This window comes from Leptonychotes weddellii, chromosome 7 (genome assembly GCF_054177405.1).
Source record: "Leptonychotes weddellii isolate Sample4059 chromosome 7, ASM5417740v2, whole genome shotgun sequence".
NCBI lineage: Eukaryota > Metazoa > Chordata > Mammalia > Carnivora > Phocidae > Leptonychotes > Leptonychotes weddellii.
In genome coordinates, this window is record NC_138375.1 from 90,284,387 (window position 1) to 90,308,152 (window position 23,766).

Here is a 23,766-nt window from a genome sequence, read left to right on the forward strand (position 1 = left end):
AAGGATTCCTTTTAAAGTGATGAAAGCCAGTATGCTGTAAAACTTAAAATGAAGTCATTTTATCAGTGCATTTTATCTTTTTTTTGAGAGGGAAACAACTTCAGATTTTCTGGCGTGACTTGAGAATTAGGCAAAAGTCATTTAGCACTTAACATTGTATTGCAGAGGTTGTATGATTTTTGGCCCTCAAGAGAAATATTAGAACTGAGAACCTGACAAGAATGGCTTATCAGAACCATTATGGACTAATGAACTAGGAATAAAAACAGGACACATATCCTTTCTCTTTATTTAATTTCCATAAATTCTTTTATGGAAAGAAATTAAGGAAAAAACTAAACCAAGAGCTAAAACTCCTTGAAGAAAACATTGGGAAAAAGTATTGCAACATTGGATTTGGCAATGATTTCTTGGACATGAAAGCCCGTCAACAAAAGAAAAATAAATAAAGCTAGACTCATGAAAATTAAAAACCTTTGTGCATTAAAGGACACTATCAACAGATGAAAAGGCAACCCAAGGAATGGGAGTAAGTCATGTATCTCATAAGGGATTGCTACCCAGAATATATAAAGACTGTTACAACTCAGCAACAAAAAAACCAAACAAACTGATTTAAAAATGGACAAAGGGCATGAACAGACATTTCACCAAAGAAGATAGACTAGTGGCCAATAAGCACATGAAAATGTGTTCACCATCATTATTCAATAGGGAAATGCACATCAAAACCACCCTGAGATCCCACCTTACACTCATTATGATAGCTGTTATCAAAAAACCCCAAAATAACCAGTGTTAGTGAGGATGTAGGAAAATTGGAATTCTTTCTCATTGCTGGTAGGAAATGTAGAATGGTGCCACTGCTGTGGAAAATGGTATGGTGATTCCTCCAAAATTAAACATTTTATCATATGATCCAGAAACTCCACTTCTGGGTTTATACCCAAAATAAGTGAAAGCAGGGACTCAAAAATATATTTGTACATTCATGTTCATTGAACCATTATTCACAGTAGCCAAAAGGTGATAGGAACCCAAGCATCTACCAACAGATGAGTGGATAAACAAAATGTGTTACATACAATGTAATTAGAAAGGGAGGAAATAGTGAAATATGGTACAACATGGGGGTGAACCTTAAAGACCTCATGCTAAGTGAAATAAGTTCAGACACAAAAGGACAAATGTTGTATGGTTCCTTTTATATTAGGTACTTAGAGTAGTCACAGTAGAGACTGAGTAGTAGAAAGAAAGGAGCAGGGTAGGTACCAGGGATTAGGAGAGGGGTGAATGGGGAGTTAGTGCTTAGTAGGTGTGGAGTTACAGTTGGAAAAGATGAAAAAGTACTCTAGATGGATGCTGGTGATGGTTGTACAACAGTGTGCACAAAATGCCACAGCACTGTAAGTGTAAAAATGGTTAAAATGGTGAATTTTATGTTATATATATTTTACCACAGCAGAGAAGATGCTAAGAAAGAATAACACAAGAATTATTTTAATTGTTAAATTTTTAATTGTTGCATTGTATTAGCATTTATCAGTTAAAAGAAAACTACCTTTTTTCCCCCTAGCAACCTCAAGATGAAATGGAACAAAATGAAGCTCTGTTCCAGTAAGTATACTAATTTTTGGCTCTATTAAATTGTAGTATTTTTTTTGTTTTGTAATTTTGCACTCTAAAGTGAGTCTTCATTGTCTTAAGAGTTTTAGAATTATTGTGTATTTTTTAATAATTGCCCCTTTAGCAGCATAAATATGTTATTTTTAAACATTCTAGATAAGCTTCATTTCATGAGAAAGATTGGTTCAGATTGAGTTGATTCTCTATTAATATTATTTAAAAAGAAAATTTATAGCAAAGCATGAAGGAAGGATTTGGAGACTATTGAAATTAGACTTTATAGGACTATTATACTTTAAAAAACTTTATCCTTTCAGTTCTTTTGAAACCGTGGTTCTCAAAGTATGGTCTGTGGACCCCTTGGGAGTCCTTGAGACTTTCCAGACAGTCTTTGAGGTCAAAACTATTTTCATAATAATACTAATACATTATTTGCCTATTTCTTAGTACTGACATTTGCACATAGAGTGCTAAAGAAAATGGTAAGTAAAATGCTGAAGCCTTAGTAGGAATCAGGGGAGTGGCACCAGATAGTACTAGTAGTTGCTGTATTTTTCTTTTCTTTTTTTTTTTTTTTTTAAGATTTTATTTATTTATTCATGAGAGACAGAGAGAGAGGACAGAAGCAGAGGGAGAAGCAGGCTCCCCGCGGAGCAGGGAGCCCGATGCGGGACTCGATCCCAGGACCCTGGGATCATGACCTGAGCCGAAGGCAGACACTTAACCGACTGAGCCACCCAGGCGTCCCGTTGCTGTATTTTTCAATGCCATGAACTGGCAGTTAAAAAAGAAAAGGAAGGAAAAAAAGCTAGCTTTACTTAATGCATGTGATGAAGCAGAAAACTTCTTGTTTTATTAAATTTCTACTCTTGAATATATATCTTTTTGATATGCTGTGTGATGATGGAGGAAGTATGCCTAAGTACTTCTGTGCATACTGAAGTGTGGTCGTTGTCTTGAGAGCACTTGTGTGACTTGAGTTGTAAACATTTTAAGAAAATTAGCTCACTTTTTCTTTTAACTTGAAAGAATAATTGACAGACAAAATAACATTCACACTTGGGTATATGGCAGACATTTTCTTGAAAATCAGTGAAGTAATAAGCCAGTCACTTCAAGGAAAACAGCTGATGGTATTTGTTGCCAATGAAAAAATTCAAGCTTTCATGTGAAAATCAGTGTAGGAAAACTTGTTTTTACCACCTTGACTTTGATGGCTTCCCAGTACTTAAAATTTTCCAGTGAGATCAGTGGTAATATTTACAAAGGTGATCTTTTTGATGTTTAACAGTGTTATCAGTATAAGGAAGATTTGCATAATTCGGTGAATCAGTATTTTCTAAAAGACAAATGCACAATGTCACAATCACACGCAGGTGAAAGATTCATTCAAAGTACAAGGTAGACCAGTGGGTCATAGTGTGACAGAATACAAAAAGTTCATTGGTGTTGTTTCAATTTTTACATTTCCAGTAACCTTTAAAGAAGTTATTCCTTTTAGAGTTTTGGTGTGATATTTGCTTTGGTGTGATACTATAGTTATCCAAAAAGGCTACTAAAATACTCCTTCCTTTTCCAACTGTATATCTGTGAGAGGCCAGATTTTTGTTATAAATAAAACAAAGTATGGCAAAAGATTGAATGCAGTAGCAGATATGAGATGACAGCTGTCTTCTATGAAGCCATATATTTTTTAAAAATGTGAAATAGTGCCATTCTTTTCACTGATTTTTTTTCATTTTGTAAAATATAATAAATTTTCATAAAAATATATTCACATGTTAATGGATTATTACTGTTATTTTTATTTAACTTTAAGTTTTTTATGTTAATTCCGGTATAGTTAATATACAGTTATATTAGTTTCAGATATATAATGTAGTGATTCAGTAATTCTGTATATTATTCAGTGCTCATCATGATAAGTGTTCTTTTACTGTTCTTTTTAAATTAATGATTATTTAAAATTTTTCCTATTTTAACTTCTAGTATGTAAGTGTAATTAAGTATATGTCACATAAATAAAAACTTTGGGTTCCTCAATAATTTTTAAGAGTGTAAAGGAGACCAAAGATCAAAAAGTTTGAGAACCACTGTGTTTAAATAACCCTATTACTGAATAGATCAGCACTATAAGTTCATCTACAGAAATGGGGGAAACAAGAGAACTAGGGAAGACAAACACAGTATACATAATCTCAGTGCCCAGAGAGAACCATTGTTAGCATTTTCGTACATTTTATTTTAGGCTTTATATATAGCTTTATTTATGTTTTCTATGAAATTAAATCATTCTGCAGATAGTTTTTTGTATCCTATTTTAAAATCTTAAGTAATAATTTATCATAATTATTTTCTCATGTCATATTTTTAAAAACATGAATTTTAATGGCCTCACTATTTTACTGTATAACTTGACTGTACTATAATGCATTTAATTATTCCTCTACTGTTAGATGTGTACATTGTTTGCTGTCTTGCCTAATATAAATAACTATTTTTTAACAATTTTGTTAAGAGTTTGCTCTATTTTCAGACTTATGTCTTAAATTCTCTTGTAATTAAGGGGGAAAATTCTGTTGTTGACTCAAAGTATGATTCAGTTTTGTTTTAAATCAGCTCGTTCTTCTCAAAGAATTGCATTTTAGGGAAAAAATCAGCATTCTTTTCTATTTGCCTCATAGAAATTATTATATATATATATATATATATATATGAGCAGATTCATTTCCATTTTCAAGGTAGCTTATATTGATCACTTCTGGGCTTTTTTTTTTATTAACATATTATTTGTTTCAGGGGTACAGGTCTGTGATTCATCAGTCTTACACAATTCACAGCACTCACCACAACATACCCTCCCCAATGTTCATCACCCAGCCACCCTATCCCTTCCCCTTCCACCCCCCTCCACTCCAGCAACCCTTTTTGTTTCCTGAGATTAAGAGTCTCTTATGGTTTGTCTCCCTCTCTGGTTTCGTCTTGCTTCATTTTTCCCTCCCTTCCCCTATGATCCTCTGTCTTGTTTCTCAAATTTCTCGTATCAGAAAAATATGGAACGCTTCATGAATTTGCGTGTCATCCTTGCACAGGGGCCATGCTAATCTTCTCTGTATCATTCCAGTTTTAGTATATGTGCTGCCGGAGCGAGCACGGTCACTTCTGTTTTTAGACAGGAGAGAGTGTTCAATTTATTATTCTTGCTTAGGCTTCAAGTAGCTATGCCTGGTATATAAAAACTGCTCTTAAAACAGCTGAAACAAGAGGCTTTTTTTTTTTAAGGGCGATATCTTGATTGCGTTTGCATATAGTAAATTGGATTGAGGAAAAAAGTAGTTAACTGACTGCTTTCCTTCAATCAACTTTTAATTATCCCAAGGCAGATGATAAAAATTGCAGATTAGGCATGACCCTTATTTTGCTTTCAACCTCTTTCCATCAATATTTCATATATGTTCTTTGGCTACTGTGAATTACAAGAATGATAAATAATACCTGAGAATTTTCTCATTAGTGACTTGCACTTACATCTAAAACTATAATGACAAACTTTCAATGTATTTAAGGATTTAGATGACCAAGATACATAATTCAGAACCAGTTTTTTCTCCCCCACTACCCTTATTTGATACACAGTCATCCCAAAGTGACTTTCACACCTAAACTTAAGGTTATCTTGTATGCACTCCTGAATTTCATCCAATAATTTTTCAGCTTGTTCCTTCATTTTTGCAATCACTTGAAATGTAAATGTTAACAAATTTGTAGTAATTGTAAAAGTAATTGGAAGGATGGAGCAAAAAAAAATTATGCAACTTCGAAATTCCTTTAAATGAAAAAAACCCTTAAATTATATTTGAATGAGAAATAGTGTTTTTTGTTTTCATTTCAAAATTTATATTTATTTATTAAATAATTGATTTATTTTTTAGGAATAAAAAAAGTTTTCCAATGATCACTAGGTCATTTTCCCAGGCTGAACTTTCAGTGAACCACCAAAGCATTCAAGGTATGTTTTTATGGGTAGAGTCATATAAAGTAAATTTGTCTTTGCCTAAAAATAGAAAGCTTAGTTAGATATGGATTTATTTGCATTAATGGCTCTCAAAAGGCCAAATGGGTAGGAGGTTAGAAGTGTGGGAAATGCAGGACATTTGGCATTTTGGGAGCCATTAATGCCATATGATGCTTTTGGCATCTCTGTACTTTTACCACCACCCTATTGAACTTCTAAGTCCTAAGTCCTATTTATGCTTTAACTGGCTGTTCCTTTATAACTTTGTGGTGTTTCTTGCTGCCATAAAGCTGATGTTACTACACCATAGAATTGGTAGTCCCCTTTCCTTCTGATACTTCATTGCAACTCCCTCTTCCCTTCATTCCTTTCAGAGTGTTCGGAACAAAAGTTCGTTTTATTTTCATCCAGATTTTAGGTTAAATCACATATAAGGAAACTGTTAAATTGTTCACTAGTTTAGCTAACTCTGTTTTAATACAATCCTATCTTCTTCCTCCCAATTCAAAGAGTAATTCTAACCAAATTGTAGAATGGTCAAAATAAACAAATTATCTTTAGTAATTGTTGTATATTGTATATAAGTTAAAATTCCGCTCTCCTGAGCATTTTCTTCTCATTTGGTACTTTAGAATTTTATGTATGTATGTATGTATTTTGAGAGAGAGAAAGAGCACAAGCAGTGGGGGAGGGGCAGAGAGAGAGGTCAGGAGCAGACTCCCCACTGAGCAGGGAGACTGACGGTGGGGTTCGATCCCAGGACCCTTTGATCATGACCTGAGCAGAAAACAGACGCTTAACTGACTGAGCCACCCAGGCGCCCTTAGAATTATTTTTTATACATACATACTACTATTACTGCATGTTGTCTCTTTCAGGTGTTAAGTAGAAAATGTACAAAATCTTTTAATAATTTATTAAAGGAGAGACAAAAACTCAAAAAAAAATTTTTTAAGTTTTTTTTTAATTTATTTGAGATAGAGCAGGAGTGAGAGAGAGAGAGAGAGAGTGCGCACAAGCAGGGAGAGCAGCGGGCAGAAGGAGAAGCCGGCTCCCCACTGAGCAGGAAGCCCACGCAGGCCTCAATCCCAGGACTCTGGGATCATGACCTGGGCCAAAGGCAGATGCTTAACCAACTGAGCCACTCAGGCGCCCCCCGCCCAATTTTTTTTAATTTGTAAAAACTATTTTAAGTAAATTTTGTAGTTAGAAAATGAGAATTCCTTAAATATGTTTATTTTTATATAGTAGTCAAATTAGCATAATAAATACCAACTTACCAAATTTTAAAAATACCAACTATTGGCATAAAAGAATGATCATTTTGATTATGAGGTGATTAAAAATATAGAAAGAGATGGCTTTGAGGATTTTCTTTGCAATTGAGAGGAGAAAGGAGGATGAAGTCGTCTTCTCTTTTTTTAAACTAACCCACCAAGGATCTGACAGTTAAAAAAAAAAAAGAATATTGAAGATGTATCTATTACAATGTTTCTTTCATCTGTACTAAATTTTAGGCAATCAGAGATAAAACTTTAAATAACAAGATATACGTAGTAGAACATATTATCATCATTGCTTGGCACAAAGGATTCTAATGCAAGGATAAGAAGTTATTTATTCCAGGGGCGCCTGGGTGGCTCAGTTGTTAAGCGTCTGCCTTCGGCTCAGGTCATGATCCAGGGTCCTGGGATCGAGCCCCACATTGGGCTCCCTGCTCTGCAGGAGGCCTGCTTCTCCCTCTCCCACTCCCCCTGCTTGTTTTCCCTTTCTTGCTGTATTTCTCTCTGTCAAATAAATAAATAAAATCTTAAAAAAAAATTTTTTTTAAGTTATTTATTCTTAATGTTTTTCTCATCATCCTGTGAGGGTGTGCAATACCATGATGTTAGCCCTCCTAGGTGATTTTCATAGCTTATCATCATCAAATGGCAAAGGTGAAGCAAAACAAAATAAAAACAAAAACAATAAAAAGCAGATTTTTGTACGATATAAAGCTCAGTAAGCATATTTATGCTTATTTTTTTCCCCTGAAAAACCTGTCTTGCTTGTGAGGATGCATGCCAAGGTTCAGCAAATAATTACTTATGCTGTAGCTCTAGATATGGCCTAATCAAAGGAAACCAAAAGAATGACTCAAACATATGCTTGAAACAGCAGTGAGCCCTAAATTCCTACCTAAATACGTCAGAGTGCCTGGGCCTTAATGGTGAAGGTAGGAGGCAAGAGGAGTGGTATAGGAGAACTGTCTTTTTTCCTGATCATCCTTCAACTTCTCTTGGTATGAATTGCAGAGGGAGCAGGATGAGGAGGGGATGATAAAGTGGCAGTCACTTAGGACAACCTCCTGATTCCTTTTGGCCCCTACATGGGTTGTTCCTTTTCATGCCTAACTTGACAGCATGATTTTAATTTATATTCTATTACCTATAATGGAGGAGATAATGACCCTGAAAAAGTAGGTATGATTTTTCCTCCTGTAATTAACCCATACTTAGAATAACCCAGCCAAAATAGTGAAAGGCTTTTAGCTAAACTAATTCTAAATAATTATAATTTTACCGACCTTCATGTAAAGTATTTTTTTAAGAAGTGGAAGATTTTTTTTGTAAATTTATTGCCACTGTAATGATACTTTTATATCAATAAATAGGTATAATATTTATAAAATATTTTATATATCACATGAATGCCTGAGAGAACCATTTCAAGTTATTTTGATTAAGAAATGCTAAATGAGAAGGTATGTTTTTAGTGCTTTAATAAAACTGGAGTAAAACATATTGTTGTCTTCTAGGGCCTGAGGCTGAAAATCCTGAAATTTTGCCAAACCCAGATAAGGTTGGTCTATATAACACATTACTTTTGCAGATCATGTGTTTAGATTTTATTTAAAAATTATATTGAGGGGCGCCTGGGTGGCTCAGTCATTAAGCATCTGCCTTCGGCTCAGGTCATGATCCTGGGGTCCTGGGATCGAGCCCCGTGTCAGGCTCCCTGCTCGGCTGGAAGCCTGCTTCTCCCTCTCCCACTCCCCCTGCTTGTGTTCCCTCTCTTGCTGTGTCTCTCTCTGTCAAATAAATAAAATCTTTAATAAATAAATAAATAAAAATTATATTGATTAAAGTATCAAGCCCATTAGGTTCTCTCCCTGGGTGAGAATATGACTAAACCATTTCAGTAGATAGAAATGTATTCTTGTCTAAAAACCCCTTCCAATATTTGTTCTTCCCTATCTCTAATGAAATAGTATTTTCTTGATCTGTGTTTCTTTTTTGTATTTTAATTCCAGTATAGTTAACATACAGTGTTTTATTACTTTCAGGTATACAAAATAGTGATTCAACAATTCTATAAATTACTCAGTGCTAATCAAGATAAGTGTACTCTTAATTCTCTTCATCTATTTCACGTACACCCCCCCATCCACCTCCTCTCTGATAACCATGTACTCCATTTAAGAGTACTCCATTTATGCTCCATTTAAGAGTCTTTTTTTTTTTTCTTGGTTTGTCTGTTTTTTCTTTATTTGTTTCTTAAATTCCACAGAGGAGTAAAATCAATGGTATTTGTTTTTCTCTGACTAATTTATATCACTTAGCATTACTCTCTCTAGATCCAGGCATGTTATTGGAAATAACAAGATTTCATTCTTTTTTATGGCTAAATAATATTCTTGTGTATTCTTGTTATTCTTGTTATTCTTCTTTATCCATCTTTCAGTGGACACTTGGGCTCCTTCCATAATTTGGCTATTGTAAATAATGCTGCAATAAACATAGGGATGCATATATCCTTTCAAATTAGTGTTTTCATATTCTTTGGGTAAATGCCCAATAGTGCGATTAGTGGATCATATGGTAGTTCTGTTTTTAATTTTTTGAGGAACCTTCATCCTGTTTTCCAGAGTGGCTGCCCCAGTTTGCATTCCCACCAATAGTGCAGGAGGGTTCCTTTCTTCCTACATCCTCGCCAACACTTGTTTCTTCTGTTTTGATTTTATCTCTTCTGACTGGTGTGAGGTGGTATCTCATTGTGGTTTTGATTTGTATTTCCCTGATGCTGAGTGATGTTGAGCACTTTTTCATATATCTGTTGGCCATTTGTAGGTCTTCTTTGGAGAAATGTCTGTTCATGTCTTCTGCCCATTGCTTCATTGGATTATTTATTCTTTGGGTGTTGAGTTTGATAAGTTCTTTATAGATTTTGGGTACTAACCCTTTATCTGATAAGACATTTGCAAATATCTTCTCCCATTCTGTAGGTTGTCTTCTGGTTTTGTCGACTGTTTCCTTTGCTGTGAAAAAGCTTTTTTATCTTGATGAAGTCCCAATAGTTCATTTTTGCCTCTGTTTCCCTTGCCTTTGGAGATGTGTCTAGCGAGAAGTTGCTCTGGCTGGGGTCAAAGAGGTTGCTGCCTGTGTTCTCCTCTAGGATTTTGATGGATTCCTATCTCACATTTAAGTCTTTCATGCATTTTGAATTTATTTTTACATATGGTGTAAGAAAATGGGTTAATTTCATTCTTCTGCATGTGGCTGTCCAATTTTCCCAACACCATTTGTTGAAGGGACTGTCTTTTTTCCATTGGATATTCTTTCCTGTTTTGTCGAAGATTAGTTGACCATGGAGTTGAGGGTCCATTTCTGGGTTCTCTATTCTGTTCCATTGATCTGTGTGTCTGTTTTTGTGCCAGTACCATACTGTCTTGATGCTTACAGCTTTGTAATACAGCTTGAACACATTGGACAAAATAGACTTTAAAACAAAAATTAAAACAAGAGACTAAGAAAGACAGTACATAATCATAAATGGAACAATTCAACAAGAAGATATAACAAATTGTAAATATTTACACACCCAACAAGGGAGCACCCAGATACATAAAGCAGTTAATAACAAACATAAAGGAAGTAATCAAGAGTAATACAATAATAGTAGGGAACTTCAACACTCCACTTACATCGATGGACAGATCGTCCAAACAAAAAATCAGCAAGCAAACAGTAGCTGAGAATGAACATTGAACCAGGTGGATCTAACAGAAATATTCAGAACATTCCATCCTAAAACAGCAGGATACACATCGTTTTCAAGTGTACATGGAACATTTTCTAGAACAGTTCACATATTAGGCCACAAAACAAGTCTCAACAAATTAAAAAATGTCAAAGTCATACCATGCATCTTTTCTGACCACGATGCTATGAAACTAAACATCAACCACAAGAAAAAATATGGTAAGACCACAGAAATATGGAAGTTAAAAAACATGCTACCAAACAATTAATGGAACAACCAAAAAAATCAAAGAGAAAATCAAAAGATACATGGGGAGAGGGGCGCCTGAGTGGCGCAGTTGGTTAGTCATCCCACTCTTCGTTTCAGCTCAGGTCATGATCTCCGGATCATGAGATCAAGCCCCATGTTGGGCACCATGCTGAGCTTCGAGTCTGCTTAGAGTTTTTCTTTCCTTCTCCCTCTGTTCCTCTCCTCCCACCTAAAATAAATAAATAAATCTTTAAGAAAAATACATGGAAACAAATGAAAGCACAACAGTTCAAAAATTTGGGATGCAGCAAAAGCAGTCTAAGAGGGAAGTTTATAGCAATACAGGTGTAACTCAAGAAGAAAAATCTCAAACAACCTAAACTTACCCCTAAAGGAGCAAGAAAAAGAAGAACAAACAAAACCCAAAACCAGGAGAAGAAAAGAAATAATAAAGATTAGAGCAGAAATAGGCAAAATAGAAACTAGAAAAATAATAGAGCAGATCAATAAAACCAGGAGCTGGTTCTTTGAAAAGATCAACAAAATTGATAAACCTTTAGTCAAACTCATCAGAGAGAGAGAGAGAGAATTCATATAAAGAAAATCAAAAATGGAAGAGGAGAAATAACCAACACCACAGAAATACAAAGGATTGTAAGAGAATACTATGAAAAATTATATGCCAACAAGTTGGACAACCTACAAGAAATAGATAAATTCCTAGGAGCATATAATCTCCTAAAACTGAATCAGAAAGAAATAGAAAATTTGAACAGACTGATTACCAGCAATGAAATTGAATCAGTAATGAAAAATTCCCAACAACAGAATGTCCAGAACCAGATGGCTTCACAAGTGAATTTTACCAAATTTAAAGAGTTGATATTTATTCTTCTCAAACTGTTCTAAAAAATTGAAGAGGAGGGAAAGCTTCCAAATTCATCCTATGAGGCCACTGTTACCCTGTTACCAAAACTAGAAAAAGACACCACAATAAAAGAGAACGACAGGCCAGTATCTTTGATGAACATAGATGCAAAAGTCCTCAACAAAATATTAGCAAACAGAACCTAACAATACATTAAAAAATCATTCACCACAATCAAGTGGGCTTTATTCCCAGGATGCAAGGGTGGTTCAATATTCACAAAACAATCAACATGATACATTACATCAACAAGAAAAAGGGTAAAAACCATATGAACATTTCAGTAGATGCAGAAAAAGCATTTGACAGAGTACTGTGGGGATTCACAGTGCCTGGATAAATAAAATCTGACTTGTATATACCTCCCTGGATGAGACTAATTGAAAAGCAAGGAAGGAGTGCCCAGAATGCTGGGCGTCCTTTGGAGTTTCTTGGCTGAAAGCGGCCAGATTCTACTGTGGCTCAAGGTTCTCATCTAGGGAGAAAATGTTTAAATTTTGAAGAAATACAGGTACCTGTAGTGGTCACGTACTTCATGAACTCCTTGCCTTGCACGTATGTCACGAGCACTGCTCCTACCACATGCTGCCCCATATATTATTGTCCTGATCATTAAGGCTACACTTTCCTTCTTGTTTTTCTCTTGCATGTGGTGTATTGATAAAATTCACAATAAAAGTGGAGACAGAGCTTGGCTCGAGACCTTTCACCATTAGAGTGTCTGTCCCCTCACCCTCTCCTTTCTCCTACTTTGGTGTCTGGAGTAATCTTTTCATTTGCCGTCTCAGGGTTTGCTGGCCAAACCCGACAAACATCCGTTCATGATAAAAACCCTCAACAAAGTAGGTTTGGAGGGAACATACCTCAATAATAAAACCTTTATATGAAGACCCATAGCTGACATCATACTCAATGAGGAAAAACTGAGAGCTTTTTCCCTAGGGTTAGGAACAGGGCAAGGATGTCCACTCTCACCACATTTATTCAACATAGTAGTGGAAGTCCTAGCCTCAGCAATCAGACAACAAAAAGGAGTAAAAGGCATCTAAATTGTGAGGAAGAAGTAGAACTTTCACTATTTTCAGATGGCATGATACTATATTTAGAAAATCCTAAAGACTTTACCCAAAAACTACTAGAACTGATAAATAAATTCAGTAAGGTGGTAGGATACAATATCAACATACAGAAATCTGTTGCGTTCCATACACTAATAATGAAGCAGCAGAAAGAGAAATTTAAAAAAAATTCCCATTTACAACTGCACCCAAAACAATAAAATACCTAGGAATAAGCCTAACCAAGGAGGTGAAAGACTTATACTCTGAAAACTATAAAACAATGATAAATTGAAGACAAACAAATGGAAAGATATTCAACACTGATGGATAAGAAGAATATTGTTAAAATGTCCATACTACCCGAAAGCAACCTACATATTTAATGCAATCCGTATCAAAATACCGACAACATTTTCCACAGAACTAGAAAAAAACGATCCTAAAATTTGTATGGAACCACAAAAGATCCCAAATAGCCAAAAGCAATCTTGAAAAAGAAAAACAAAGCTGGAAGTATCACAATCCCAGATTTCAAGTTATACTATAAATCTGTCATAATCAGAACAGTATGGTACTGGCACAAAAACAGAAACCTAGATCAATGGAACAGAACAGAGAGCCCAGAAATAAATCCTCGTTTATGTGGTCAGTTAATCTTTCATAAAGAAGGCAAGAATATGGAAGGGAAAAAGTCATTTCAACAAGTGGTGTTGGGAAACTGAACAGCTACCTGCAAAAGAATGAAACTGGACCACTTTCTTAAACCACACACAAAAATAAACTAAAAATTAAGAACCTAAATGTGATGGCTGAGTAATATTCCATTGTATATTTGCAATGATGTGGTTGGAACTAGAGGTTATTATGCTAAGTGAAATAAGTCAAGAGAAAGACAGTTATCATATGATTTCACTCATATGTGGAATTTAAGAAACAAAACAGAGGAGCATAGAGGAAAGGAGGGAAAAATAAAACAAGATGAAACCAGAGAGGGAGACAAACCATAGAAGACTCTTAATCATAGGAAACAAACTGAAGGTTGCTGGAGGGGAGGTGGGTGGGGGAATGGGGTAACTGAGTGATGGGCATTAAGGAGGGCACATGATGTAATGAGCACTGGGTGTTACATGGAACTGATGAATCACTCAACTCTGCCTCTGAAACTAATAATACACTATATGTTAATTAACTGATTTTAAATTAAAAAAGTGTTTTTTTATGAGCTATTCAAATAAAAGGACAATGAAACTCCACTTGTAAAAAAAAAAATAAAGTCTATTTTGTCCATTGTATCATTACCCTGGATTTTTGTTCATATCCATTTGTGTGATAAATGCTTCTCCATCCCTTCACTTTCAATCTGCATGTGTCTTTAGGTCTGAAACAAGTCTCTTATAGGCAGCATATAGATGGGTCTAGTTTGGTTTTTTTTATCCATTCTGACACCCTCTGTTTTTTGATAAATGTTTTAGTCCATTTACATTCAAAGTAATTATTAATAGATATGTATTTATTTCCATTTTGTTATTGTTTTATGGTTGTTTTTGTAGTTCTTTGTTCCTTCTCTTGCTCTCTTCTCTCACAATTGATTGGCTTTCTTTAGTGATATACTTGGATTCCTTTCTCTTTATTTTTATATATCTATTACTGGTTTCTGATTTGTGGTTACCATTATGTTTGTATATAATATCTTCTTTATATAAGTTGATGGTTGCTTAAGTTTGAACCCATTCTTTATTCCTCTCCCCCTGTGTTTTAGGTATAGGGGGTCATACTTTACATCTTTTTATTTTGTGAGACCATTGACTGATTTTTACAGATACTCTTCCTTATGGTCTCTTGTTTCCACTCAGAGTTCCCTTTAACATTTCTTGTAGGACTGGTTTAATGGTGATAAATTCCTTTAACTTTTGTTTGTCTGGGAAACTCTTTCTCTCTTCTCCTTTTCTGAATGATAGAAACTTGTTTCTCGAGCCTTGTTTGTAACTATTTTCTTTTCTCTTGCTGCATTTAAAATTCTCTATCACTACTTTTGCCATTTTAATTACTATATGTTTTGGTGTGTACCTCCTTGGGTTGATTTTGTTGGCAGATCTCTATGCCTCCTGGATCTGGATTTCTGTTTCCTTTCCTAGATTCAGGAAGCTTTCAGCTATTATTTGTTCAAGTAAATTTTCTGCTCCCATATCTCTCTCTTCTCCTTCTGGGATTCCTATAATATGAATGTTATTCTGCTTGAGAGTGTTGCAGAGTTCCCTGAATCTATTTTCATTTTGTATTTTTTTTTCTCTCACCTGTGTGGCTTGATTCTTTCCATTACTCTTTCCTCCAGGTCACAAATCCATTCTTCTTCTTGTAGTCTACTACTTATTCCATCAAGTGTATTTTTAATTTCAGTGAAATTCTTAATCTCTGATTCTTCTTTCTGTTTTCTGTCTCTTTGTTAAGGGTCTTACTGAGGTCCTCCACTCATTTCTCTGGTCCAGCAAATATCTTTGTGACCGTTATTTAAATTCTCTCTCAGGTACATTACTTACCTCTGTTTCATTTGGCTCTCTTTCTCTGATTTTGTCTTGTTCTTTCATTTGGGACATATTCTTCTGTCTCCTCATTTTGTCCGAACTCTGCATCTGTTTCTATGTGTTAGGAAAGTCAGCTACATCTCCTGCTCTTGAAAGCGGTGGCTTTACGAAGAAGAGTTCCTTTAGTGTCCTGCAGTGCAGCGTTCTCCAGAACCTGGTGCGTCGGGGGCGTCTTCTGTGTGTGTTGTGTTCACCTTGCTATTGTGGCAGAGCCACCTTTTCCTTTAGTCCAGTTGTCTGCAATGGCTCTCTTTATCTCTTGTGGGTAGTATTTGGTCCCTGTGTTGTTAGTGGGCCAGTTTGGAGCCATCTTGGGGTTGAGTGGAGTCAGACAGGCATTTGCCAGAGAGGCAGAATCACCAAACTGCGGGGCACTTTCCCTGTGTTGTCTCCTTAGAAGCTTTTGTTGGTGGGCAGTGCCTGCAGTTAGATCAGCAGTCTGCCCCTAGCCCACTGCTGGGGCTGCATTTGGACTGGTTTATGTGGTTTGTCTTTCCTTCTCCCTGAGGCAAGAGTCACTTTGGAGTGGTGCTGGCCCCTGTTGGGGCTGCTTACACACTGGGAGTCTTATTGTACCTTTTTGGATGGGCTCTGACAGAGAGCTTATTGGAGGGGGTGGACCCACAAAATCTGCGGGAGCAGGAGGTGTGTTGTTAGCAAGTTAGGTAGCAAGTGTCTGCATCCCACTGGTTCCTCCACATGGCCATGTGTTTAGACTGGGGCGTGGATAGGGTGTGAAATGGCACCTGCCAGCCAGCTCCTTTGTTTCTAGAGAAGTCTCCCAAGGATCCCTGCACCTCTAGCACATGCTCTGAGATGAATAAACAAATCTTCCTCCCCTATTCTCCAGGTGTTTTTCCAACTGCTGCTTCTATGGTGTATCTCTGCAGGCTGTTTTTTTGTGCCGTCTCTTTAAGTGAGGACTGTTTCCTCTCATCCTCCTGGCCGAGCCCACTGATTTTTAAAGTTCTAGGTTTTAAGTTCCACTGGTTGTAACAACTTACGAAATTTAACCCCTTTGGTTTTCAAAGCCAAATGTTATAGGGATTTGTCTTCTCCAGCAGGCTTCCCCTCAGGGTGATGGTATGTTTCTCTCCTCTCTCTATCCACGTGGAGTTCCTCCCTCCCAGGGAGGGTCCTGCAGGTCTGTTTAGCTCCCCACTGCATCTCTGCCCTTCCTACCCTCTTCATTGTGGCCTCTTCTCTTTATTTAGCTATGAGTTTGTTCTGCCAGTCTTTGGGTCATTTTCTGAATTATTTACACAAATGTGAGTGTTATCTAGTTGTATCTGTGGGATGAGGTGAGTTTAGGGTCCTTCTGCTCCACCATCTTCCTTAGAATGTACCTTGATCTGTGTTTCATATCTAGTATCATTAGTCTTTTATTGTGTATCTAGAAGAGAAGTGTATAACTTATTATCAAACTGTTGAGATGATGTAGCAAAAATGCCTTCTGTTGGTTTGTCTGTTACCACAGTTCTTTTAATATTTCCTGCTAGATACTGCTTTCCCATCTTCCAGATATTGTTCAGTAACCACATATTGAGTGCTTCTTTTGGCTTTCCTTTCTGCTTGGTGCTATGGGAAATTAGAAGACTGTGAGATGGACTCTGCCCACAACAGACTCAAGGAGTCCAGGATCTCTCCAGGTCAACCCTACCATACCTATACCTGTACCTTATTTTATCTCAACTATAGCTTATACATTACTACCTCCATGCCTTTGTTCAAGTCAGGAGCCAAAAAGCAAGGGAAAGAACATAAAATATGGAACCAGAAAGTGTGTGTTTCAAGGGCAAATATGTCCATTTTCATGTGTAAAATACCAATTGCAATACCCATTTCACATGATTATTGTGAGAACTGAGAGCAATGATAGGTCATGGTGTCTGGCACCTCCTTGGTGCTTAATATGTATTTTTCCCTTCTTCAACTCCTTCACAGATCTTTAATTTCTGGTTCAAGTCCTTCTTCCTGTGCAGATCTATCTCAGATGACTGGTGATCTTGACCAAAGTAATTGTTCCCTCTTAAACAATCATTATTCACTGACTATATTAGTATTTCTCAATCATTTGCATCCTATGACATTAATAGATCTTCTGAGAAAAAGGATCTTTGTGAACAAAGAAGTTTGGAGATTACTATATTTTAAAGTCTTCTCAGAGATTTTAATGCACATGTTCTGAGAAGTCTTGTGGTAAAGAAACCTGGTTAACTTTGTTTAACCAAACATTTTTTTTAGCAATCGTGAAAACCCTCCACTGCCTCCTGTTTCCCCCTCCCCAGAAAACTTCTTGTAACACACTGGGCTCTTTTGTTTATGCCATTCATTTGAGTTCATACAGTGTTTTTGACATTATTTATATTTATTTAATGTTTTATGTATTTATACCTTCAGTCTTCATTTAGAAATTAAGTTCCTTTAGGGCAGAGTCCAGTGTATATACCTTATTACATCTATGGCCTTGAATTTAGTAGATATAAGTTCTTCAAATAGGAGGACTGTGACTTAAAGAATGGATAGATTCTGGTTATCTAATTTTTTCTAAATTCCTTTTATCTTTCTGAGCAAATTATATTTTACATTACTAATAAATATATCTTCTTAAGCTTTGTATGCTACATATAGAGAAGATAAATGGTGGCAGGTGGAAAGGAAGGGGAGAATAAAATGGTTTTCATTTCTCTTATTCAAATCAAATCAGAATACCAGAGAGCTTACAGATTACAGTGCATTGTGTCAGAATGGTGTGTCAATGGAAGATGGATTTGATTTTTAGAAATAGCCAAAAGTCATTGAAACCCATTCTATTATTTAAGGTCAAGCAAATTAACAGGGTTTTTTTTTTTAAAGATTTTATTTATTTATTTGAGAGAGAGCACACGCACGCATGTGCACAAGTAGGGGAAAGGGCAGAGGGAGAGAATATCCAAGCAGACTCCACTGAACACAGAGCCCAATTCAGGGCTTGATCTCACGACCCGTGAGATCAGAACCTGAGCCAAAACCAAGAGTTGGACACATAACCACCTGAGCCACCCAGGTGCCTGGCACATTAACAGTTTTTAATGGTAAAAAAAAAAAATATTCAGTGTCTTCAAAGTATTGAGACTTTTTTGAATGGCTTATAAATGGTTTTTGAAAGCAATTTCAAAAGAGGAAGTCTAATAATATCTTGAGCATTGGAAAATTATAAGAACAGGTATATATAACCTGTTAAGATGATGTCTTTGAAAAGTAATAATCATTTAGAAGTACAAGTTTTGTGTTATGTGTTTAAATTAACCATAATGCAGAACCATTGATTTATAGCTAAGGCCCATAATATTTACATAGAGCTGTGTCTTTATTTTTCTTCTTTTTCCCCTCTGATCTTCTTTCCTTTAGCCTTTTCACTTCATAGTTACATCGTGATACAGAGGTGGGGAATAAAAAGAAGGTGAAACTACACCAATTTTATTCTTGATTAATGATTTTTATAAAGTTCAATAGTGATTTTTAAATATAATTAATTTATTTAGTTAGTTTTAAGTAGGCTGTGCACCCAGCACAATGCAGGGCTTGAACTCATGACCCTGAGATGAAGACATGAACTGAGATCAAGAGTTGGATGCTTAACCGACTGAGCCACCCAGGCACCCTAGTAGTGATTTTAGGCAAGGGATAATTTTACAGTCATTAACTGCAGTGGAGTTTTGAGATGAGCTACTAATTTAACTATTCATGCCACTCTATCTCTTCTCTTTGCACAAATAATTTAAACTTAGCTGAATAGATAATTGGCATCTATAATTATGACGCAGCCAATTTTACTCTTGGTCCTCTGTGAATGTTTAGCCATGTATTCAGAGTCATTAGTAATTTGGTGTAGGAGATTAGTAGAGTATTTTTATTTATGGAAGGGGAAGAAAATTGATAAAACTTGTTAGTGGTAATTTACCTAGATGATAAACTAGAAAACTATGAAGTTTTAATTTTAATTTTGGCATATGCTGTAAAGACGGAATTTCTGTTTCTACACAGGAACTAAGCACAGACAGAGACTCTCCTGAAATTAGCTTTCTCTCAGGTACTACTACTAAAGTATCTGATGTGGTGGTTGTAAAGGAGAAACCATTACTAGAGCCAGAGAAGATCTTAGCAGTACCAAACAACTTTTCTGAGTCTGGAAAGGAAGCCACATTGACCATGAATTCTGAAGAAACCAAGGATGAAGAAAGTTCTCTTAAAACTTTTGTGTCTGCCTTAGAAAGGTTACTCACATCACCAGAAATCACTCAGGAGGAAAGACTGTTGGAAATAATGAGTGATTTTGAACCTAAAGAGTTGGCCAACCCATTGAGCAATTCTCCAAGTTCCATATCAGTATCTTTGACATGTCACAAAGATTTACTAGAAAACACAAAGGATGATGCATTGCCAACTGAGTTGTTAGCAGTCCTAAACACATTATCAGAGGGCAACGTGGGACCCGTTTGTCATGGAGAGGAGGGAGGCAGCAGTCTCAGGGCTGGAAATGAATATTCTGGAGTGGAGCCCAAGAAGTCTCAGACCACTGAAGATTGTACACAAATAGCAGAGGTGAATTTTGAGTCTCTTTGTTCTGCTCCACTCTTTGAACAAGATTCCAAGTTAGGGGAGCTGCAGGACAAGCATCTTTCACTGCAGCGTGTAAGTGCAAGTGTGAGCCTATGATTTTGCCTTTTATAGTGACCTTTACCAAGTCTTCATTGCCCATATACTTTATTTTAAATTCAGATCCTCTTGGGGCACCTGGGTGGCTCAGTTGTTAAGCGTCTGCCTTCGACTCAGGTCATGATCCCAGGGTCCTGGGATAGAGCCCCACATTGGGCTCCCTGCTCCATGGGAGGCCTGCTTCTCCCTCTCCCCTTCCCCCTGCTTGTGTTCCCTCTCCCACTGTCTCTCTCTCTGTGTCAAATAAATAAATAAAATCTTTAAATTAAAAAAAAAAATTCAAATCCTCTTCCCAAATATCAACACTCAGAAGATGCTTTTTGAATTTGAAGCATAAACTGATCTTTCTAGAGATTCCAGGGGTAGAGTTTTCAAGGGATTTAAGTGTTGAAGTAGGTAAGTTTCTAATCAAAGACCTGAGACTTATTATTAGATTGCTTGTATATAGGAAGGAAATAATTATCTACCAGATTTTTTCCTGTTAGCTCAGAAAATCACTATGCCTACCTGGGTGCAGAGTAGAGAGGTAGATATCCCACATTAATTTCTAGTTGAGGATAGAATATATGCGGTTGGGCTGCCAGGAGAGGGAAAAAGTTATGCCTGGCTTCAGCAGAACTTTGCAATCAATGTCTGAGGCTACTATCAAGTAGCACAGTTCCTGGGGTTTGGAATTCCTGCAGTATTATGCCTGGAGACCGTGCAGTGGGCTACCACTAGCCAAGTCTCTTTTTTACGTTAACAGGTTTTTTTTCCTTTTTAAAGGAATCTTATTTTTTTTCCTGATTACAATAGTAATACACCCTCATTATAAAAAAAAATCAAACATTACAGCAATACACATAATAATATAATAAAAAAAGTCCCTCACAATTCCACATTTCAGAGATAATCACCATTAACAATTTGGTGTATCTGTCTCCAGTTTTTTCTATGCATATTCTATGTAAGTTTATTTTATATAAATGAGACTATATTATACATAATGCTTTGCAACTTTTTAAAATATTTTTTATGAAAGTATAGTTGACATTTTGCAACTTGTTTTTTAAATTTAATAATACATCTTGGTTATCTTTGTCAGTGAATGTAGCATACTAAAATCTTTTTACTTGCTAAATACTATTCGACTATATGGGTATTTTGTGTGTGTGTGCGTGTGTGTGTGTACATATATTATATAAATATAATTTACTTAACTAATTCACTAATGATGGTCATTTCAATTATTTTCTTTCTTTTGGCTATTACCAGGCAACTTTTATGAACATCCCTGGGACAATTTGAATAACACATTACTAAGCACATGTTGCAAAATACATACCTGGCATAATACTGCATGCAATTCTCATAGAAAACATCTCAAAACAGACATAATAAAATTTAAAAAATCCAGAAAAAGAAAAACTAATCATGGGGATAGGGTATGAAGATTAAATTAAACATTCCAGTATTCTAATCTGAAAAGAGGTAATATAAGTAAAATGTAGGAGATTATAATTGGTTGGTATTAATAGAGTGAGCATGAATTTAGCAAGTGTTCAAAAAAAAGAGAGGTAAGGTAAAAAGTAAAAAAGAGATGGATTTAGAACAAATTAAATACCCTTTTACTCAGCCATAATAAAAATATGGAACTTGTTATGCTAAAAAGCTTTGCAAGCTGGATATATAAATAAGCTCAAGAAAGGTTTACATGATATGTGTAAAAACATATATCTTCATGAAAGTTAAATCTATAATGGATTATTAAGGGGAAGTTAGAGCCATTCATGATATACTGGTAACCTTTTAAAATCAGTGTAATAGAAGTTATGTACAACCTTGTCTCACAAAATATTACTCCCTGCTGTCAAACAACAAACACTGGGCTGAACAGAGCATTGATCTGGTCTAGTATGACGTTTCTACTGTTTTTGTATGTCATTTTTTGCTGCCTATTTCCTGTGAAGTTAAAGCATCCAGAGTAACCTTAGTTTTGCCCTTGAATTTTAAGGATGAATATTGATAAGAATAATTTTTACTTACGCTCTTCTCGTCTGAGGCTTTTAATTATATTATTATATTTTATTTTATTATATTATTATTATATTATTAAATTTTTATTATGTGGCCTGTGGGTTTTTGTACTTTCATCTTATAAGAGGCATTTTTGTATAATCAAAGGACAAGATAAAACTTAATTTCTTCTCATTTTAAATCTTTTGCATTGTTATAATTATTTGTGTATTTACATCTTATTACAGACTCTAGAAGATCCAAATCTATCTGGGCTGCAAACTTTGGTTCATCAAAGTGTCACCTCTTGTGATCCACTAAATAATAAGGGTAATTCAAATTCGGTGGAAAATAAGTCTGACGAGGACCCTCCATGTGTGTTAAGGAGATCGTCCAGACTGAGAGCAGGCAGAAATGAAAAGCACACAGATGACAAGTATAAGATGCCAAAAAAGATTTTACCAAAGATACTTGTCAGTGAGAATCAAACAAATAATAACTCTTCAACTAAGAATTTCAGGTATACTCCCAAATTATATCTCTCTCTCTAGATATGCTACAGACTTTATAGATAATTCTATGCTTGGGACACCAGAGTCAATATACAGTTACCCCTAAGTGAAGAACTTTATTTTTTAGTGTTGTTGCCTTATTTACTGTACAGTTATTTTTTTTTAACCCAGAAAATTCTTCTACTTTTTTTTAAAAAAAGACAGAGTAAAGGGAGATTTGTTGGATTTCAGCCTAATGCTAATTTCCATTCTTTCTTTTTTAAATTAAGTTAGTTAGCATCCATCATCACACAGTTACAGAATTTTCTTTTCTTGTCATGAGAATTTCTAAGATTTACTCTCTCAACAATTTTCAACTGTGCAATATGGTATTGTTAACTACAGTTACCGTGCTGTATATTCCATCCCCGGACTTATTTATCTTATAAATGGAAGTCTGTACTTTTTGATCACTTTTACCCATTTCACCCACTTCCCACCCCCCTGCTTCTGGAAACCACAAGTCTGTTCTCTGTATCCATGTTTGGGTTTTTTGTTTGTTTGTTTTTTTGATTCCACATATAAGTGAGATCATACAGTATTTGTCTTTCTCTGTCTGACTTATTTCACTTAGCATAATGCCCTTTAGGTCCTTTCACATTGTCACAGATAGCAGGATTTCCTTTTCTATGGCTATTCTGAATAATACTCCATTGTGTGTGTATGTATGTATATGTGTGTGTGTGTGTATGTGTGTGTGTGTATATATATACACCAATTTTCCTTATCCATTTATCCATCAATGGATACTTAAGTTGTTTCCATGTCTTGGCTATTGTAAATAAAGCTGCAGTGGACACGGGTGCAGATTTTTTTCAAGATAGTAATTTTATTTCCTTTGGATAAATATCCAGAAGTGGAAATGCTGTATCATATGGTAGTTCTATTTTTGATTTTGTGAGAACCCTTTCTTTATACTGTTTTCCATAGTGCCCTCACCAGTTTACATTCTCACCAGCAATGCACAGGGGTTCCTTTTTCTTCACATCCTCAGCAACACTTGTTATTTCTTGTCTTTTTAATGATACCCATTATAACA

At 35.6% G+C, this 23,766-nt stretch overlaps 1 protein-coding gene and 1 non-coding gene across 2 annotated transcripts in view; one reads left to right on the top strand and one right to left on the bottom strand.

Moving 5' to 3' along the window:
- Positions 1-23,766, top strand: part of ANKRD31 (ankyrin repeat domain 31) — a 127,594-nt gene that overhangs the window by 17,953 nt on the left and 85,875 nt on the right. The window contains exons 5-9 of the mRNA XM_081825593.1: positions 1,577-1,617; positions 5,559-5,635; positions 8,439-8,482; positions 19,510-20,067; positions 22,425-22,696. Coding sequence (XP_081681719.1) covers positions 1,577-1,617; positions 5,559-5,635; positions 8,439-8,482; positions 19,510-20,067; positions 22,425-22,696 — 992 coding nt within the window. The remainder of the gene's footprint in view (positions 1-1,576; positions 1,618-5,558; positions 5,636-8,438; positions 8,483-19,509; positions 20,068-22,424; positions 22,697-23,766) is intronic.
- LOC115941537 (U6 spliceosomal RNA) lies at positions 4,674-4,780 on the bottom strand. The gene has a single exon (XR_004076271.1). It is a non-coding gene; the product is annotated as a U6 spliceosomal RNA (small nuclear RNA).